The sequence below is a fragment of the Diabrotica undecimpunctata genome, chromosome 1, assembly GCF_040954645.1.
Source record: "Diabrotica undecimpunctata isolate CICGRU chromosome 1, icDiaUnde3, whole genome shotgun sequence".
NCBI lineage: Eukaryota > Metazoa > Arthropoda > Insecta > Coleoptera > Chrysomelidae > Diabrotica > Diabrotica undecimpunctata.
In genome coordinates this window covers 110486470-110507610 of record NC_092803.1, presented here as the reverse complement: position 1 = coordinate 110507610, position 21141 = coordinate 110486470, and the positions used below count along the sequence as shown (strand labels likewise).

Here is a 21141-nt window from a genome sequence, read left to right as displayed (position 1 = left end):
TCCATCGTTTTCTATTCTTAGCTAACAGCTTCCAATCTCTGATTCCCATCTCTCTGACATCTTCCATCACTGCATCTCTCCATTTCTTTCTTGGTCTTCCTCTCTTTTTTTGCCCTCAGGTACTCTCCAAGCAGTATTCTTGACTAGTCTATTACCTTGCATTCTTTCTAGATGGCCAAGCCATTCTAGTCTACGTTTTTTCACCACTTTTGTTATTGTAGGGTAAGCATACAACTGATACACTTCTGCATTAGTCCGTCTTCTTCATTCTCCATCTACTACTTTTCCACCAAATATTCTGCGAAGTATCTTTCTTCCCCATGCTTCCAATGTGTTCTGTACGGTTTTGTTCATAGTCCATGTCTCGGCAGCATATAGTGGGTCTAATTATAGTTTTGTATACTCTTATTTTTGTATTACGAGATATATCTTTGGCCTTAATTATTTTGCTCATGGCTCCAGCACACCTGTTGCTCTTGGTCAGTCTCAGGTTGATTTCAGTTTCTTCTTTACATGTCTGATCAATAAGAGTACCTAAGTACATATATTCATCCACCTTCTCGAATTCTACAACTGATCCATTCTCCACCTCCAATTTAAAGGATCCCCTGGTGCTTATTTCTTTTTTGCTCGAGATCTCCATGTACTTCGATTTATTAATATTATCTTTCAGTCCCATTTTAGAGCTTTTCCGAATCAGTCTTTTTGTTATATTTGATAGTTCTTCTCTATTTCTTGCATTGAGAACCACATCATCAGCGTATGCTAAGCATTGGTGCTCCTTGTATAAAATAGTACCGGACCTATTTATCCCACTAATCCTTACAATTTTTTCTAGAACTATATTGAATAGCAATGTAGACAACATTTAGTAAGAATTTAGTATAAGTAATCAGGATAACATTATAAGTAGCCTTTTACCTTTTCATTTATGGCTTTTAGCACGATTTACAGTTTGCAGTTTACAGCTAACATGGTATATAATATGAATTATAAATATTTTGGCTACAAAAAAACATTTAACATTTATATTATGTTTAACAGTTGCTTTTTCTCGAGGAATTCGAGTTATTGGCGTATGTTGTCATAAAAAGGACATCTAATAAGTATATGTCTGATTCTAAGAGTCTTGTTACAGTGCTAATATTTTGCATGACGCAGATGTGGTACATGAAAATAATTTCAGATAAATATATTTAATTGGCTGAAAACTTCACTATAGAATTTCTCCCGTTTACATACAGTTATAATTATTACTACTTGTGCATTCTTTAAAACAATACTAAAAATTTTTTGGTATATAAGAATTATAGCATTTTAATGATGATGTATTAAACACCGTTAAATGTTCATGAAATTTAAACTCAATTGCCTGATTAATTACTTGGAATCATAAAAGAAAGCATCATTGAACAATAAAAAATCCGTTAAAAGAGAACGACGGTTAAAGATTAATGTACCATAGCGGAAATAGAAAGTCTTGCATCCAGTATCTAATTTATAATTTGATAAAATAAAAAACATAATCTTGATTATACTTAAATTATTTGACTGAAATAGGTATGTATTTTATTGATTCCCAAGTTCAAATTATTTGAAAAATATGCTAATCTTATATACTAAAACGCTAAGCCCTTTTCTTGTCCACCACTTTACTCAAAAACCATATTAGATAATTAAAATATTTTTTCGGAATATTATTAGTACTACGTATGAGATTGTCAAGATATACTTTTGGTACAAAAATTCACTTCCGGTTTTGAGATGACCGGAAGTTAAAATTTACTTTAAGTTTTAGACCCCACAATGTATATATGGATCGAAAGGTCTCGTCGAGACGAATCTAAATATGTACTTCCCGTTGCGATCCGACACCGGAAGTGACCCGAAACTCGCATAAAACGTCAAGATAGAGCAATCTGACACCGGATTCGTGATCAGCATGCAAAATTAACTGCTAAATGATATCCATGTCAACATTTGATGAACTAAAAATTGCATTCCGGTTTTAAGGTCGACTTCCGGTTTCGTTTTTATTAGTCAAATCAATAGAGAATTCAACGTAGAGTTCAAAAATGTAAGTTCACGAAATTATCATTTATAGTTTTTGAGTTACTGATAAAAATATTTTTACTTCCGGTCATTGTATATATTGTATATTTTTCTCGCAAAATAAAAATTTTATTTAAAAAACTCGATGTCGATTTGGTCCGCTAGTTTTTACTAAATTTTTTATTTATCAGCTTACAAGGGATGCCTTTAGTTCAGTGAGACGTATTGTATTATTCTAAATTACTATGCAGTGCTTGTTTGGATATTTTTGATTATTTGAAATAAATTTTTCGCAATCTTTTATATAGGTAAAGCTCTCCAGATTCTAACATTAAATTATTCTAACTTTATTCTTTCTTAACAATTTTATTCATTAGAAAACCTTATCAGATAACTGCTGTGCTGTTATTTAGATAACACCAACCATGTTCCTTATTTTTATAATTTCTGTAGCTTTCTGAAGTATTTTTTATGCACATACGTTATCAGATCTTTGTAACAATAAATATACAGCTACTCTCTGTATCGGTCTCGTAATAAAAGCATATTTAAACACATGACGCCACTATTTGTATATATGGTTCGTAATTTATAATTTTTCGCAAACAATTTGTACATTTTATCTGTTAAAGTAAACACACTGATAACTGGTAATTAAAATACGATATATGATGAATTTTACATACCTATAGTTTTGTTTTAACCATCAATATTTGTATAAAAATTTGCGTACTTATATTACAAAAAGTATATAGAAATTTAGTCACCCATAAATATTTTTGTATTGTCATTAACCCATTAATGCCCAGCGTTGCGTTTTCGCAACAGATGACATGGCCCACTATGGCGTCATCTTATGGAAAATGACATGACTTATTCGGCCAGTCAAAGTTTATATTTATTTCACAACACTTTTTTATGTATGTTTTAATGGGAATTGGTCGCAAAATTTAGGTTTCACACTTAGGTTCTTCTTCTTCAAGTGCCATCTCCGCGGCGGAGGTCGGCAATCATCATAGCTATTCGAACTTTTGAGACGGCTGCTCTGAAAAGTTCATTTGATGTACATCCGTACCACTCTCTCAGGTTGCGCAGCCATGACATTCTACGCCTCCCTATGCTTCTCTTTCCTTGGATCTTTCCCTGCATGATCAGTTGGAGCAAGGTGTATTTCTCTCCACGTGTAATATGTCCGAGATATTCCAATTTTTTTGTTTTTATTGAATTTAAAATTTCCATTTCTTTGTTCATCCTTCTCAGAACCTCTTTGTTTGTGACGTGTTCTGTCCATGATATTTTAAGAATTCTTCTGTACACCCACAGCTCAAATGATTCCAGTTTTTTCATTGATGTAGCATTCAAGGTCCAAGATTCCATTCCATAAAATAAGGTCGAAAAAACATAGCACCTCGCCAACCTAACTCTTAGTTCCAGTTTTAAATCCCTGGTACATAGAACTCTTCTCATTTTGTTGAAATTTGCTCTAGCCTTTTCTATTCTTATTTTTATCTCCTGATTGTAATCATTTGTGGAGTTAATCATTGTTCCCAGGTATGCATATTTGTCCACTTGTTCGACGTTGGTTTCGTTTATTAGAAGATTCTCGTTATTTCTTTGAGTTTTCGATATTCTCATAAATTTCGTCTTCTTGACATTCATTGTTAGACCATACTCTTTTCCATACTCTGCTATTTTGGTCACCAGTCTCTGAAGGTCACTTAGGTTACAACTGTCCAATTATCAGTGTTGCGTTTTCGCAACACTAGGCACAAGGCATATTTTAATACATGAAATGATTTTTGTTCTAGAAGGTGGAAATAAGATGTCAAATCAACTTTGCTCGACCAGTTTCGGTCGTACTACTAATAATAGTTGCCCTAAAAAAATTCTTTACGAATCAAGAGCATATAAAATTATGTCTATGCTGAAAGAATCGAACCTTATGGAGTCGGCTTCCAGTGCAGATGTTTTCCTATCACCTCCTGACCCCACTGAATTGACTAATGAAGTAAGTGGAGATAAAAACTGTGAAGGTACATTTAAGAACCTAAACAAAAATATGTTGGATGCGGAATCAGAAGCTGTAATTGATCAAGAACAGGAAAAAATTACGAAGAAAATATCAATCTGTATGAAATAGAGGCATGTCTTTAAAGTGTGACACAAGTTCAGGAAGAGATTGAGATGGAAACAGAAATAGAGACACAAAATAAAGAAATTCAGGATATTTAAGTAGCATCTACTGAGATTCGTGCAAAAAGTGTAACTCTCCTACCACGGAAATGGATTCAGGGAGATTTACCACAAAAAAATTCCTTTTCTTCATTTTATTCAGATTCAGATCTTTAATTATTATTTTTTTCAATATAGAGCTTTTAACAAATATTGTAAAGAAGACAGTTCGTTATGCTCTTCAAAAAGGTACTACTTTAGAATTTGGAGTAGATGAGTTAAAAGCCTTTATAGGGATTTTACTAGTTAGTGGGTACAGCACGAATCCAAGAAGACGCATGTACTGGGAAGAATCTGATGACGTTCAAAATATACTGATTTCAAGTAACAGGTAATTATAAGATTCCTCCATTTTAACGATAACCTAAACATAGATCGTTCAGACAAAACGTACAAAATTTCTCCGTATCTTAAAAGTCTCCGCAAATCATTTACTAAATACACTGTATGGAAAACCAATTTATAGCGTGTATGAGGCCATGATACCATACTATGGGCGTCATGGTGTGAAACAACATATAAAAGGCAAGCCCATACGCTTTGGGTATAAATCGTGGTGTTGGAATCAGAAATCTAGTTACCTCATAGATTTCAATTTTATCAAAGAGCCAAGGAAAAATCCAATGAGTATAAAAAAGAATTTGGCCTTGGAGGTGGGAGAATATTGCAGTTTGCTCAACTTATTCCTAAAATTTAATGCGATAGAGTAATACTTCATTGCTTAGATGCTGATAGTTATTTCACCTCCATGAAAGTAGTTGATTTTTTAACATCAAGAGGAATAGGTTACGTAGGAACCATACGATCAAATAGAACAGAAAAGTTGGAAACTTTTCTGTTCAGTGAAACGTTTAAAAAATTCATACGTGGAATTTACGAAAATTGGTACGACGAGAAAAATAAGGTGCTTTTATGTAGGTGGAAAAACAACAGTATAGTTACTTTGGCATCGAATTACCATCAAATGGCGCCAGTTTATCAAATAACTCCTTTGCCCAAAGGAAAAAAACCAAAGCAACATAACCACATTTTATTCGGGCTTATAACGAAAATATGAGAGGAACAGATCGGATGGATCAAAATGTTACCTATTACACAATTATTATAAGATCCAAGAAATGGTATTTCCCTTTATTTATCTATGGTTTTAATGTCTCCAGATAAAATGCTTGGCTAATTTACCATAGAATGAGACACATGATCCCTGAATAACCCGAAATGGATTTGCGGCAGTTTGTGGCAAGACCTGGTCCATCTCAATCTTTCATAAACAACATTACACAAGATGTTCTATTCGACAGCATTGGCTATCTTATTTCAACCCAAGAAAATCGAACCCGATGCGTCCTTTGTCACTCAACAACCAATAAAAAATGTATTAAATGTAAAGTTGCCCTACATGAAAATTTTTTTATTTAATTTCATAGTAATACGCAATAATTTTAATGTAAGTTTATTTAAAAGTCTTTTATATGATTTATTAAAACATTTCAAACAACGTATTTTTATTTTTTTTACACCCTAACTCCCCAGTGTTGCGTTTTCGCAAAAAGCCAATTATCAAAAAAGTTTTTCATTTTTTAAACCTATATTTTTGTTAATTTTGCGACTTTTAGAGCATACATTTTTCAGAATTCAAAGAAAATAAGCGTAAATAGTTCTGGGCATCAATGTGTTAAACTAAATGTATTAACACTATCCATGGTGAGGCTGTGAACAGTGTTATATTATTGAATAAAACTAATTGACTTGAACAGCCAAGTAAGTAGTTCCGTAACCACTAATACGACACAAAAGATCAACGAAACGTATATTAAACATTTATGACAATAAATGACTAAAATAATATCAGACACGAAACAAGAATGAATAAGGAAAACAAACATGTAGTAATGTGTGGGACTTGAGTTTTGAGAAAAAAAATTAATTAGCCAAATAACGAAAATGTATTGAAGTAAATATTAACTGTTTTATACAGGCATGAGTGCCTTAAGAACCGGCAAAATAACGCAAAAGATAGAAAACATAATACGCTGTGAAATAAAAAGAGATGAATGTAGTAGGGGTGGGAAATTATCGATATAAACCTATAATTTACTTTACATTACATTAGAACTATCAAAAGTTTCCAACCTTTAGACGTTAGCTTATGAGATGGTTGACTTCAGTCATAGTAGTACGTATCACGTAATGTAAGTAAAAACAGTTTAAGTAGAAGTATTTTTTTTATCCAAAATTAAAGTATTGAACAATAATAAACTATGATTTGAGACATCGCATACACTCTTCTCAATACAGAATTATCATAGCTTGTTATTCTGTAATTCGTCAACACAGAATTAATTATCAAATTACTACTAATTAAACTGTTTATTTACATTTGCTTTATTGCCTTCAATCAGTTTTTACTTTATGCGAAATTTAAAAAATGTTCGACGTCATACTTGTAATATTATGACTGAAGTCAACTACTCATAAGCTAACGTCTAAAGGTGGGAACTATCGATAGTCCTAATGTAATGAAATGTAAATTAGAGGTTTCTATCGATCATTTCCCATCTCTACCACTTTTATCTCTTTTTATTTCACAACGTATTACGTTTTCTATCTTTTGCGTTAATTTGCCAATTCTTAAGACACTCATCACTGTATACACCTTTTGGACACACGAGAACTAATTTACAGAACTCATAGTAGATCATTGTTCTTTATATTGTTCTAAAGCTATTTTCTTGTGGCATTTTAAAGTAATTACTATTTAAATGGGAATAAGCCACAATTAAAGGTTAAAGTAAGTTTATTGACGTTTCAATTTCCACTTCGGAAATCGTTCTCAAAATAGAAACATTAGTCAATTCAAACTGAAACGTCAATAAACATACTTTAACCTTTAATTGTGGCTTATTCCCATTTAAATAGTAATTCATGGTTATTTATTAAACGAAATTGGGTGTCATATCCCTTGCACTGTATTGTTTATTCTGAGCTTTTTAACAATATATATAAATCTCTGGACACTATCATAACTAAAATTATGCTATTGGTCGAGCTTGATGAAGATTGATCTATACATAATTGATGGTATTCTCATCAACCATTCCCGAGTTCCTTGGCTTAATCCAACTAATCAAAATCATGCTTAATCAAGCAAGCTATAGATACTATTTTATTGTTGTGATAATGAATATTAAAAAATTCAGTATGATGAATATCTTTGAGTAGACAAAAATGGCATCTAAAGCTTCTAAGAGCTGTCAACATGTGTAGCTAAAATCCCACCTTCACAAATTGTGCAACAAACTAAAACTTTGGCAGAAAATTTCAGTTTTACTTTACATTTAAACTTTGGACAGTTTTCAATATTATACGTGGATAATTCATCATTGCATTTTATTTCAGGATACGACATTATAAAATATTTATCATTTATTAACAGGACCCGGTCTCTTACAAAGGACCTTCGGCTTAAAATTTTGTAAACTCCGGGAATTTTTTTGAGTTGTGCCTTGACATACATCTTGTAATATTTTCCAAATGTACGACCCAGCTTTTAAATAAGACTGTTAATTTTATTATTATGTTTTGAGCGGATTGTACCAGTTTATTAGCTCTTATTCACTTGCATATTGTTTGTTTACTTTACCTTGGATACGGTTACCAAAAACATACTTGTTATATCCTAGGGCATAATAAGCTGGCGTTATGGAAAATAAAGCAAATGTTATAGTTTTTTTTTATTTTAAATAATTTTCAAAGGCGTAAATATATAGTAGAGTATCAACAATTTCAATTCATAAGAGAATCTACAAGCTGTGTGAAAGTCAAATTTCGCCCAACCAGTTCGGGTTCACAACTGCTGTTGGTACTATAGAGGCTTTGTTCTCAGTACAAGTCTTATTCCAGAGATGCAGATACGTCAATTGCGACGTATACGCATGTCTGGTTGATTACGAGAAAGCGTTTGATCGAATACAGCACGCCAAGATGATGCAAATACTAAAAGAAACAGGAATTAACAACCAAGATTTGAAAATAATTAGAAGTCTCTACTAGAATCAGACAGCAAATCTCAGAGTTGAAAGTGAACACACTGACTATGTGAAAATCATGCGAGTGAGGCAAGGCTGTATTTTATCTCCTCTAATCTTCAATCTGTACTCTGAAAGAATATTTATCGGAGCTTTGCACGAAACTGAAAAAGGTATTCTACTAAATGGTTACCGGCTAAACAACATCAGACATGCAGATGACACCATAGTATTTGCGGACAACTTAGAAGATCTACAAGTTCTTGAACAAAATCACGTATTACAGTCAACAATATGGACTCAATATAAACGTTAAGAAGACAAAGCTTATGATAATTAGCAAGAAAAAAATAACAGAAGGTCAACTCTACGTCAACCAATCTCCTGTAGAAAGAGTGACGCACTACAACTACCTCGGCACCATAATAAATGAAGAATGGACCAATAACCAGGAGATTAGAGCACGTATCGGAAAAGCTAGATCTACCTTCAATCGGATGGGGGCCTTCTTCAAGAGTCACAACCTCTCTCTTGATACAAAAGTAAGAATGCTGCGATACTACGTCTTCTCTGTCCTTTTTTATGGTGTTGAATCGTGGACCTTGAACGATGATATGTGCAAGAAACTGGAAGCACTTGAGATGTGGCTACATCGGAGAATGCTTAAGATCCCGTGAACTGACCGAGTCACAAATGAGGAGGTCCTCAGAAGAATGAATAAGAATCGAGAAGTACTGACCACCATCAAATCTCGAAAGTTACAGTTCTTCGGACATATTATGCGAAATGAATCCAGATATACTCTCCTTCAAGCCAACCTGCAAGGAAAAATATTTGGAAAACGAGATCCAGGAAGAAGAAGAACATCTTGGTTAAAGAACCTCAGAATCTGGTTCAATACAACATCTGTGCAGCTTTTTCGCGCTGCTGCAGATCATTTTAGTTACAAATAAAATTAGTTAATCATATAGAGGTCAAATTTGATATACAAATTTGACTACAATATTTGATATTTGATTTACAAAGGGCTTTGGCTCTAGGGAGACATTATTTAGTGTACAAACATTTACAGAACGGTGTCGAGATGTCAATTGTGACGTATCCATATGTCTAGTTGACTTTGAGAAAGCCTTCGACAAAATACAACACAAATGGTTTTAAAACATATTACGGAACACAGAAATAGATCATCAGGATGTTAGAAATAGTACCAATTTATATCAATTCTCAGAAAGCCATAATACGAGTAGATTAACAAAAGTCTAAATATTACCTATAAAACGAGGAGTACGACAAATGTGTTTATTCTCCGCTTTACATTTTAATATGTTCTCAGAAGAAATGTGTAAAGAGGAAATTCTTCTTCTTCTTTTTCTGATCCGCAATATGCGTTGACTTATTCTTTATCCGTGGAGGTGTCTTCAGCAGTCACGTTAATAATTAATGGTTTCACTAAGATGTCTAATGTGTTTTCCAAGTCCCACATTTTTAATATCATAAATTTATTAATAAATACGTATTAAACATATATGGGATTATATTATATATATATATACATATATATATATATATATATATATATATATATATATATATATATATATAAATATATATATTTAATATTATATATAAAAAATTATATAAGATTTTATATTTCCTAGCTGAAACCCTAAAGAATGTTGAAATACTGCGCTATTGCAATATAGCCGCAGGTACATTACTTTACTGCACGGGCATCTAAAATGAACTTTAGCTTTTTTTAGAGATACCAAACTGCACATTTTATAATAGATACAATTAAGATATTACAATCATTATGTACGTATTAACCGTAAGAAATCTGTGGTTCATGTGGTACACTTACATAAATAAAAAGTTATTACTTTGAAATCATTTTAGTTACAAATAAAATTAGTAAATCATATAGAGGTCAAATTTGATATAAGACTTGACCTTCGTGGTGGCTGTTGTACATAGATGTAACATTATGTTAATGGTTTAAATATACAAAACATTCTGATAATTTCCCATCTCCTTGCAAAAATATATCATTAATAAAATTCATAAACATAAAACACAAATGAAAATGAAATATTTTTAATCTAAAAAGGTCTCAAATATATATATATATATATATATATATATATATATATATATATATATATATATATATATATATATATATATTTCTTTATTGATTCTGAAACTATTTTCTTGTGAAATATTTTTACTGAATAGTTTATATATGGAAATAAACCATCATCAATTGTAATAAAAATTACACTTCTTAAGTTTTCAAAAAATTCTTAAATGTAGTTATGAAAAATTTATTTTGGTCTATAAATATAGTTGTCCGTTGAACGTCTTATTGGTGAACCCTTCTTACTGAGAGTTTTTCAGTAGAAAGGGTATTGATAACCATATCTTTCAGTAATAATCTGTGGATGAGTTTGCCATAAAATTTGCTTTATTTATTCAGATGACTACAGTATGGACACGTGAAAAAAAAGTCCCAATAGATGGCCAAACAGAGCGTTAAAATATCATCATGGAAATATAAGAACACGAGGACGATAATTTTACTGTTAATCCTTTTAAATAGTTCAACCACTATACGAAGTTAAACCCACATCGGGTTCTCAACATCCCACATCTCAAAATAAATTTAGTCTTTGTAAAGAGTATGCCAATATTATTCATAAATTAGATTACAATATTTATTTAAATATTTAGTCAGTATATCAAATTCATTTCTGTTTTCTTCACATTATATACTTTGATGACTATATCTACAATACTAATAAAAGGGAAGAAGAACTGTCAAACTTTAACCTACAACTACATTAACTATGTAATTTTAACCTCTCAAAATTTATTAAACAATAAAAAAACCATTCCTATTAGACACTTCCTCAATCAAACAAGTAATGTAGTTGCAGTAAAAGTAATGATAACCTGTCATCAGTTTACCATAACGGATTTTTAAACTACGTATTTTCAAAAATTTAATAATAATCCTTGTATCGGCATGTAAGTAAGACTATTTAATTTTCAATTGTCACCTAATGATTTTTTCACTTGCTATATATTTTTTACCAGATGGCACCGTAATACGGGTTATTACTTTTTCAGCATTTAGTTTATCATGTACCATTGACCCGAAGATGCATACCAAATTATAGTATGCGAAACCGGTCGTTGGTGGTAGAATAAATTGATTATGAGTAAGTGTTGTATATATATATATATATATATATATATATCCACCCCTGCAAAGAATAACGTTGTAACCAGCATTTATGATATTCTTTAGAAATGATAAAAAAATATATCAATTTCTTTGATTTCTTTTTTTATATGTATGTGACATTTTTTCAGTGTAAGAAGTAAGTAGTTTTATAAATGTGGAACTCCTCTTTTAGAATAAGGTCTACTTTTTTTTATTAGAGAATAGGTTCTTGAACTGTGGCAGTTACAGTTTTTGATATAAATATAAAGTTTCATCGAATAATCTTGTAACTGCACTTACGATGTTCTTATCGGAAAAGTAAATATGAATTTCCAATTATTGCTCGTTGTAGGTTAAGGAATAATAACAGTAAATAGTTTTTAAAATGCAAATTGTATTACAAACTAGATATAAATTAGAATTAAATTTAAAATGAACATATTTATTTTATGTCTAGTCTTCCATATCTTCCATATCGCTGTCTTGATTAGTGTTTTTGCAATCAACTGGGAGATTTGTAAAATAATCGTGGTAAGTGACAGGAATGCACTGGCTTGGACATAAACTCTGCAGATCATCATATTTTGCTTTTGTTATCCCTAGATAAGATGAATATGCTAGATGCAGATTCTTAGAAAGACCTTTACTATAAATTGCTAACCTTTTTTGGTTCCTGGAGATAGGTTTCTGTAGCAAGTTTAACTTAATTTTTTTATCGGATATGAAATCATATTGAATATTCACTGCGCCAGGATTTGTTTCAGAAATATTTATGTGTTTCACCATGTTCCAGACCATTTTTTCATTTTCTTCATTTATATACCAATTTGAAAATGTTGTCATAAGTTTTTTAAAATTAAATATATTGTCTTTGTGCAGTTCAATTACCAAATACGGTTTACCTGTTGTTTTTGCACATCTTACTAAGCTTATCCATTGTTCGGGAATAAAAACTGTTTGGTTCTTTTTACGTCGCTCTATTAAGGCGTGCATGGAATCTCCCTCATTTTGGAAATGACCTACCTCAAAATAATTGTGCGTTATCTTTATAGAAAATTTTTCAACTGCAAAAGAATACATCGCAAATATTATTCTGTTTCTATTTTGTCCTCTGCAATTATCGCTATAAAATATAAAATTTTTATATCCTCTTAAAACACTAGTTGCAATGAAATTATAAACACTGCTACTTATTTCGATAGCTCCCTTTATTCCTCTCGTTTCATCGCACATGTAGCAAAATCCTTCATTGCGTCCTTTGCCAAATATTGTGAAATTATAAACGCATAATTTTTGTTTATAGTAAAACATTGACAGTTCAGACTGAGGTGTGGTGAGAACTTTCTGCAAGTCGTAACAAGCAACTATAGTTTCCATTCAATTTTTAGCGATCTCTTTATCCCTTTCCTCAAGTTGTTTACAACAGTCTTATTAGCAATATTGTTAATGTAATTCAGATCCATCTCTGCTTTTTCGTCTTCATGTGCATTTCGGTAAACATGACAGAAGACACACTGGTCTTTTTTTGGTTTAAAAAACTCGATGTTAAATTTTCACTGTTGAATATCTCATGGTATTGTCTTAATGTTGCAGTAGACGAGATAGGATATTCTTTCTGCATCCACTCCGTATACAAATCAAAAAGTTTAGAAGTATTTAGTTTCTCTTCAAAATATAATTTTGTTGTTTTTTGTAATGAGACTCTACTGCTGGAATAGACGATATGTGTTTTCGAATAGTCTCTTTTATTTCTTCTGCTACTCGTTGTGGCGGAGTGCTGTGTTTTCTACGCATTTCTTCAACAATTATACCAACTTCACTCTCTGACATCTTTTTAGACATTGTCATCACAAAACTATCGGTTATATCAAACGTATCAAGAAACATTCTTTTACATACCACAATGTGGCTATCATTTATAGGCAATGTATACTGAAATATCCACTTCCTTCGAGATTCAAGGGTAGTATTTAAAATACGAGTTCTTGTGTGTCTAGTAACCAAACGTCTAATATATTGGTTCTGAAGGTTGTGATCTCCCATTTTCCAAAACTCTTTAAAAAGTTGTTGTCTTGTTGTAATATTCAGTATTTCTTTTCACTTTCGGATACATTTGTCCATACAACCACCTTGTTGTCTTTGTTTTAGAACTTCACCTCTTTTATTTATAAATTGTTTTCCTTTGGTTTTTTTTTGTTTACGAATTACATCTTTCCATTCCGTTCTATTAGCTTTACGTTTTCGTCCCCGTCGTATACTTTTTAAGCTAATACTTGCGTTATATGCGACTTGCCCTAATATGTCGTTTAAAATTGAACTAGCTATAAATAGCGATGTCGATTTATTATTGTTCCGCAGGAGGTAATCACCCAAACCGGAATGATTCTGATGTATCAGTAGGACTTTCTGATGATTCTGTAAATAATTAAAATAATTAAAAAACTTATGACTAACAAAACAATAAATTTACCAGATGATGAAGGAATATACTCCGAAACTTCGGGAAAAAAGCTTCTTCAATTTTACTTTGCTCAAAATCACCAAATATTTCATTTTGTTTCTCTAATGTTTTTTTTTTGAGTTATTAGTTCATCTCCTAAAAATAAGATCAGAACAATTAAAAGAATATTTAATGTAGACTTAAAAACCACTTTATATAAGAACAAATTCTTTACCTGTATTTACAAATAAAGAACAACTTGCTTGTCCAAGTTCCACGTCTTTAGTACCATTATGTTCTTCTACGGGACCTTCTAAAAATTAACCTTGTTATCGTTATTTATTTTTAGAAAATTATAAAATACTAACTTGTTTGTTGCAACGCCAACTGTATCAGTCGCGAACTACGTTCATGTCTGCTCATGATTTTTAAAAAATAACATCTGCACTGTGTACTATTCAACTGCAAACTAAACACCGGGACCAGGAAACAATCAAAATCTGTCTTGTCCATTTCCTCCTACTATTCCCAAAATAATGCTGCGAAATATTGACACACGACGTGTAATATCTACCTGCATAATTATCGGAACTTAGAAGCCAATGCGGCGAATAAAATTGTAAGAACAATTACGGTGTAGTTTTTGAAATATGAGAATTATTTTGATACATTATGGTATATCTATTCTAGAAATAATTCAATTTTTTTTTTACGGTATTATTCCATTCGGAATCTTTCTTATTAATGCAGTTACAGCCACACCGACCATGTTGACAGATAGAGCGTAAAAATGTATCCAAGAAGAACACTGTAACTCAAAATCGCCAAAAATGTTAGTTATAACGTTATTCTATGAAGTCCTTAAGTAATTGTACAAAAAAAAAACAAGAGATTCTACACTTTAAAATATTACGATTTAAGGCAACTGGCTTTAATAAAATTTTGACATGAAGAAAGATACAGTGTGTTAAATACAATTAAATATTAGAATGAATGGAACTATTTTTAATAGATCGACGCAAATTCTCGCATTCCCTGACGATATAGTTATAATAGGCAGAAGTATGAGAGAAATGGTGCAGTGTTTTACAAGGCTTGCGGACGCAGCAAGTGAAATCGGACTTGTGGTAAACGAGGAAAAAACCAAATATATGTTGGTTTCTAAAAACCCTCGAAATATCCAATAGAGAATTCAAATTAACAACCATACCTTTGAGCAAGTCAAAAAATTTACATATCTTGGATCGCTTGTAAACGCAACAAACACGACAAGCGACGAAATAAAAAGACGCATAGCAATAGCAAACAGAACTGTTAACGGCCTCCAGAAACATTTAAAAAATAAAAATATAAAACCTGCAGTAAAGCTTAAGATATACAGGACCTTAATAAGGCCGGTTTTGATATATGGGGCTGAAACGTGGATCTTAATCTCAAAATGATAAAAGACTTCTTGGTATTTCTGAGAGAAAAATTCTTAGAAAGATTTTTGGTGCCGTAAATGAAAATGGGCTATGGCGTCGAAGATACAAATTTGAACTATATCAGTTATACACCGATCCAGATATTGTGAAATTTGTTAAAGTGCAGAGACTTAGATGGGCTGGACCATTGTTAGGATGTCAGATCACGAATACACGAAAAGATTAACATTTTCAAAACCAGAGGGCACAAGAAGCAGAGCACAACCACGAATGAGATGGATTGATGATGTAGAAGAATACCTACAGATTCTAAGGGTTAGAAGATGGAGAGAAGTTGCCAGGAATCGACAGGAGTGCCGACTTCTTTGTGAGCAGGCCAAGATCCACAACGGATTGTCAAGCCACTTATGATGATGACAGGGTGTTAAAGTGCAAATTTAAAATTGTATTTTTTGCTACAACTTTCATGTTTGTAAACATTTATGTATAAAAATTTACAACTGGAAAGTTTTAAATATGAGAAATTATAATTTGATGTACACTTTGATGTAACTGCTAGAGGGCGCTACTGATGCCACATATGTAGCATAAATTTGCACTTCACTGTTTTGCTCTTTAAGTTACCTATATTTTAAATAAAAAACATTAAAGATACATTATTTTAACTGAAAAAAAAGGTATACCTGTTAATAACTTCAAAACTGAACAGTTTTCGAGATAATCACATTTTAGAAATAGGTGCATAATTTTGATTTAAGGCAATTACTCCAGGCAGCGAAGGACAAATACACAAAAACATTAATACTTCTGAGTTTGGGTATAAAATACCTTTAACTAAAGTTAATAGTTAACGAAATGTTAAATAAAATATATATATAAGCAGGATAGTTAATAATAGGATTTGACAAAATAACAGAATAATAGGATTTTACATTAACCATTTTATGTTTTATGTTAAATTAAAGTCATAATCAAAACATTTTGTTCACAAACCAAATTAAGAAATAGTTAAACCAAATAACATAATTTTTGTCAAAGTAAGTGTTCGATAATGTCCACCAATTTCTTTAATTCATTTGTCAATATATTCCATAAAAGTTCGTCTCATATTAAATAGCATCATTGGTTCTAACGAAACTGCAGCAGTATTTATTTCTTCCCGTAGTTGGTTGCGAATATTTATGTGATTCTTATGGACACGTTGTTTTAATGCGCTCCATACACCAAAATCAAGCAGATTAAATTCTGGGCTAATTGGTGGCTATAATGTATAATGGATGAATATATTTTTTTGGATGCATATTCAAATCTTATGGTATATCTGATGTATCTCGTCCATTGGTTACTTATATACACACGGAATAACCTGTCGATGACATTACTTATTTATATGATTACGTTGCTGCTTACGAGTAACTATAATTACATCTCAAACAAAGGGACTATTATGATTTACTAACGAACTAATATTATGCTGAACTAAAATGCCTGCGTGTTTAATATATTTATAACAATATCGTAAAAGTTATAGCGAAAAATAAAATTTAAAATTTCCAATTCAACACCCTGTATCTTTCTTAATATCAACATTTTATTAAATCAAGTTGGCTTAAATCGTACATCATATAACAGAAGTCACTGCCAACTAAGAAACCACATCTTCCACCAAAATATAATAACTAAATATGAAATAAGCATGTAAGTAAATTTTTGTGAAAAAAATCGATAAACCCGCTATAATCTATACTTTAAAGTATTCCCCGACACACGAAAAGTAGATAGAGTATACTGAGCTAACAAATAAAAAACGTTTATGTTTTTCTCATCCTATGTAGAATATTCGTATTTTCCATTAAAATCTGTAAAACATGTCAAAAAAACTGATGTTTGGCATCGGTGATCTCACTGAAATATTTTTTTATGCTCTTAATGACTAAACCGCATTTACTGCATATTTATATAACATTTAAATTCCACAATGCATAATTCCAAATATATTATAAACATTATTAATAAATTAATATTTTCTTCTTATTTGTATTTTATAAACAAAATTAAAACCGATTTTTTTATTGTTGTTAATGTAAGTTACTGATTTAGTAAAAACAAAACAAGAAAAAATAAAAAATAATTTTAACTATTTATTTATCTTATTATTATTTTTAAAACAGTTACCTTTTTCTTTGGGATCCATAAGCCAAAACATAACATACTCCGGAAATAATCCCGGCGACAACACTAACTCCTAGACCTGTTGAAACGGCAAACGACACCATATCTGCAGGCATTTTCCAAATACCCTCCCGCACTAAGAACACTTTTTCTTGTAAAATCCATTCAATAAAAATTTTCCTCATAAAAACAACCGCAGCAAAAAACCTCTACGAAGACGACGAATGCGCAATATTCAAAAACGTTTGTTTACATTTAGTGCGATCGCGTAAGAATTTTTCTTCAGATACATTTCTACATACTTAACTGGGTTTCGTCCGAAGAAGTATTTAAAAAATGCGACGACTAGATGCAGATACTTAAATCTAACAGCATCCGTAGAAAGGAAACAGATAAGAAAGTTCCGAGCACTAGGAGTTGGTAGAAGTCACGAGATAAGTAATGTTGGACGCCACTTGACGCGTATCGACCTTGTGAAGGTAAATACATTTAGCGGTTGGCGGGTAAGAAAGTTATCTAAGGATTCAAAAATAGAGGGAGTGTCGGTGCCTTAAGCCTTATAATATAAATATGTTTATTATTACTTTGAACTATATTAGTGTGAAAATATTAATTTTATGAACCTTGAAATCTATGTTAATACATTTTAATTTTATTAATTTAGTCCAAATGCAAAACAGTGTTAATTAAAATCTATTATATATTTAAACGTTTACAAATTATTTGCATTTTTTAATATATTCGATAATTGTTAGTAGGGATAATAATTTACTTAAATTTTTATGGCTAGATTTTTTGTAACTCATGTATGTACATGAAAAACTTCGTCCATTTAAAAAGGTTCTAAAACTGTTTTCTTGTGGGATGTGTAAGTTAAATATTATGTTCATATGAGATTAAGCCACAATTGATTGTAATGAAAATTACATTTTAACTAACTAATGTTTCCACAAGGAAATTAAATTCCTGTAGCTGGCTGTATACCATGTATCAATTCCTTTATAAAAGGTATATGATATATCTTTTATAAAGAAATTTTAAAATAATTTTTTTAATGTTTGAATGTTTTTGTGATTCCCTATAATTTTCAAGTTTTCTGATAAACCCTTTAAAATGGCATTGTTGTCATATTTGAATCGCTTCTTGTGAGTATTTCTGAATTACTTGTGGTGTTGTGGTTTTCTTTTTTTAATTTTGTGAAATTTGTTGTTTATAAATGACAATGAGTAATCATTTTGTGTCAAAACCTTTGATAGCAGACTTTTTTCTTTCTTAAATAAATTTTCATTGGAGCAAGTACTTCGGGCTCTATCATTATAATGATTTTCTATTTTTTTTATTTTTACATTGTGATTGGAGTGGTAATTTAAATAGCTGTGGGTGTTGATTTTCTATAAACTTTGGTTGCATATCCTGTGCTTAACGATCTTAACCATTAACAGTTGTGTAATTGACACAACCAGAAAAGTAAGTAAATTGTTATTTTCTTTTTACATGATAAATTTAATTGATTCTTCTTTATTGTTGATTTTCATCAAAAAAGTATTCAATCTTTCTGGTCCGTAACGCCAAAGGGAGAACACATCATCTACATATCTCCTCCATACTGTGGGTAGTTTTTCTTGTTCATGTACAATGTTTTGTTCGAATTCCTCCATATTATATCTGTCAATAATGGATATTGTTGCGTAGCGCAACCTAAAATTATGGTCCAAATGACGAGCACCCTTTTTTCAGAACAAACAACTACTTTTGGTTTTGGGTCGAGTCGTGCCCGAGAGTGCACGATGGATGTCGCTTATATGCTTTGCACAGAATTGCGAGATTATCACGTACATTTTTTCCCTTCTCAACCTTATTAGAGTCAACATCAGTCATATAATTATATATATTTGTTATTAAAAATAACTCGCTCATTTTCACCACAGAATGTTTGTATCATAGTGCAAAATAAAGTTTTTCAATTCGTAAGTGTTTTTAAGTGTAATCCGAGAATTGTGATCGCCAACGTAAAGTAACACATTTTAATTATCTATTATCACTCGAACCAGATCGAAGGTACTGCCCCAACAGGCAGGGAGCAACATGTCAGGAGGAGAAATAAAATCCCCCGGTGTTCTACAGATATAATGATGAGTTCATGGCTAATTTCAACTTTCCTTAATGCGATATAAAATAGCGACAATTGAATTTTATATCAGATACGTCTAATAAAAAATGTGTTAATTTATTGCCCTTGCTATAAAATAGCAATAAATACAAAAAAAGAGGAGACAAGCCTTTTTATTCAATATTTTCAACTACTTAGATTACACTTAGGACCTTCATAAATCGTTTAAAAAAATCTAGATACCGTACGTTAAGTTTTAAATTAGATACACACAATAAATGGCAACATTGCGCGCCGTCGACTTTCCACAAACCTCCGTTGTCCCGTCGCCAATAATTTGTCATTATACAATGATTGTTTAAAGCAATAAGAGCGTAGATTTTTAGCGTAGAGCGTAGAATTCTGGACAACAGTGTGTAGATTTATTTTCTTTATTTTTTGAGTGGAGACCAATTCCTTGCGTACAGTCAGTTTATAATATTGTTAAATTTTGACAGTTGTTATTGTCTCAAAACTTGCAGAAAATGTCACGCTCAAGAAGCGTCACCAGAAAAAGTTGGGAAAGAGAATACCGGTATACATAAATTTGTGCAACAATCGAAGTAAATTTAACACGTTTAAGTAGAAGCGTTGTTAGAGAGTTAGATGTTTGCAATGTTACTGTAACGATAGTATGGAACAAGTACGGTTACATAAAAGAATTTTAAATATTCGAAAACGCAGCAACTTTATCCATACGACCACTTTCGAAGAATGGAGTTTTGTGAAACTCTAATAAAAAGGCTAATGATGGATCCAATTTTATTAAAAACATTTTATTTACTGATGAATCTTCTGTTTCGTTAGTAGGGAGATACAATGATTCCATTACGGGTTAGGGGCGCGGGAAAACCAGCACAGAAGTGTTGATTACCGACTCCAACGCCCTCAAAAAGTTAACGTCTGGTCTGGCATTTTAGAAGACCACATAATAGGTCCTTTTTTTATTGAGGGCTACTTGAATAGTAGAGTATACCTTGATTTGTTACAAAATCATGTTCTTCCCGCTATTCTCAATCTTCCTGATGTAAATGTAAAGAATTTTTGGTTCCACCAAGAGTGCTGTTCAGTGTTCAGTTCATATCGCTCGAATAATTAGGGGGTACTTAAAAATACTTTCCCAAATCGTTATCAGTAAAACAGGCGATATTTTCGCCTGATCGTAGATCTCCAGATCTTACACCGATGGACTTCTTTTTTAAAGACATTTAAAAAACATCATCTACGATCATTCTGAGGCTAGAGCCCAAAATTTAGATGAATTAGAAAACCGAATAAGAGAAGTCGCCAATTCTGTTACAGCAGAATTTTTTACATCTGTCTGCAGAAGTTTTTATGACTTATACTGTTCAGCCGTAGAAGGTAAAATATTTGAATCATTTCTTTAGGGCATGAAGAATTATTTCTTATTTATA

At 31.5% G+C, this 21141-nt stretch overlaps 1 protein-coding gene across 3 annotated transcripts in view; it reads right to left on the bottom strand.

Moving 5' to 3' along the window:
• Window positions 1-21141, bottom strand: part of LOC140452342 (uncharacterized) — a 262587-nt gene that overhangs the window by 222977 nt on the left and 18469 nt on the right. For 2 of the 3 annotated variants that reach the window (XM_072546533.1, XM_072546543.1), the window contains exon 1: window positions 17581-18056. The exons of the other annotated variant lie outside the window; for it this stretch is intronic. In XM_072546533.1, the coding sequence (XP_072402634.1) occupies window positions 17581-17762 (182 nt within the window). In that variant the 5' untranslated portion in view covers window positions 17763-18056. Of the gene's footprint in view, window positions 1-17580; window positions 18057-21141 lie in introns of those variants that run through there. 3 annotated transcript variants of the gene reach the window in all.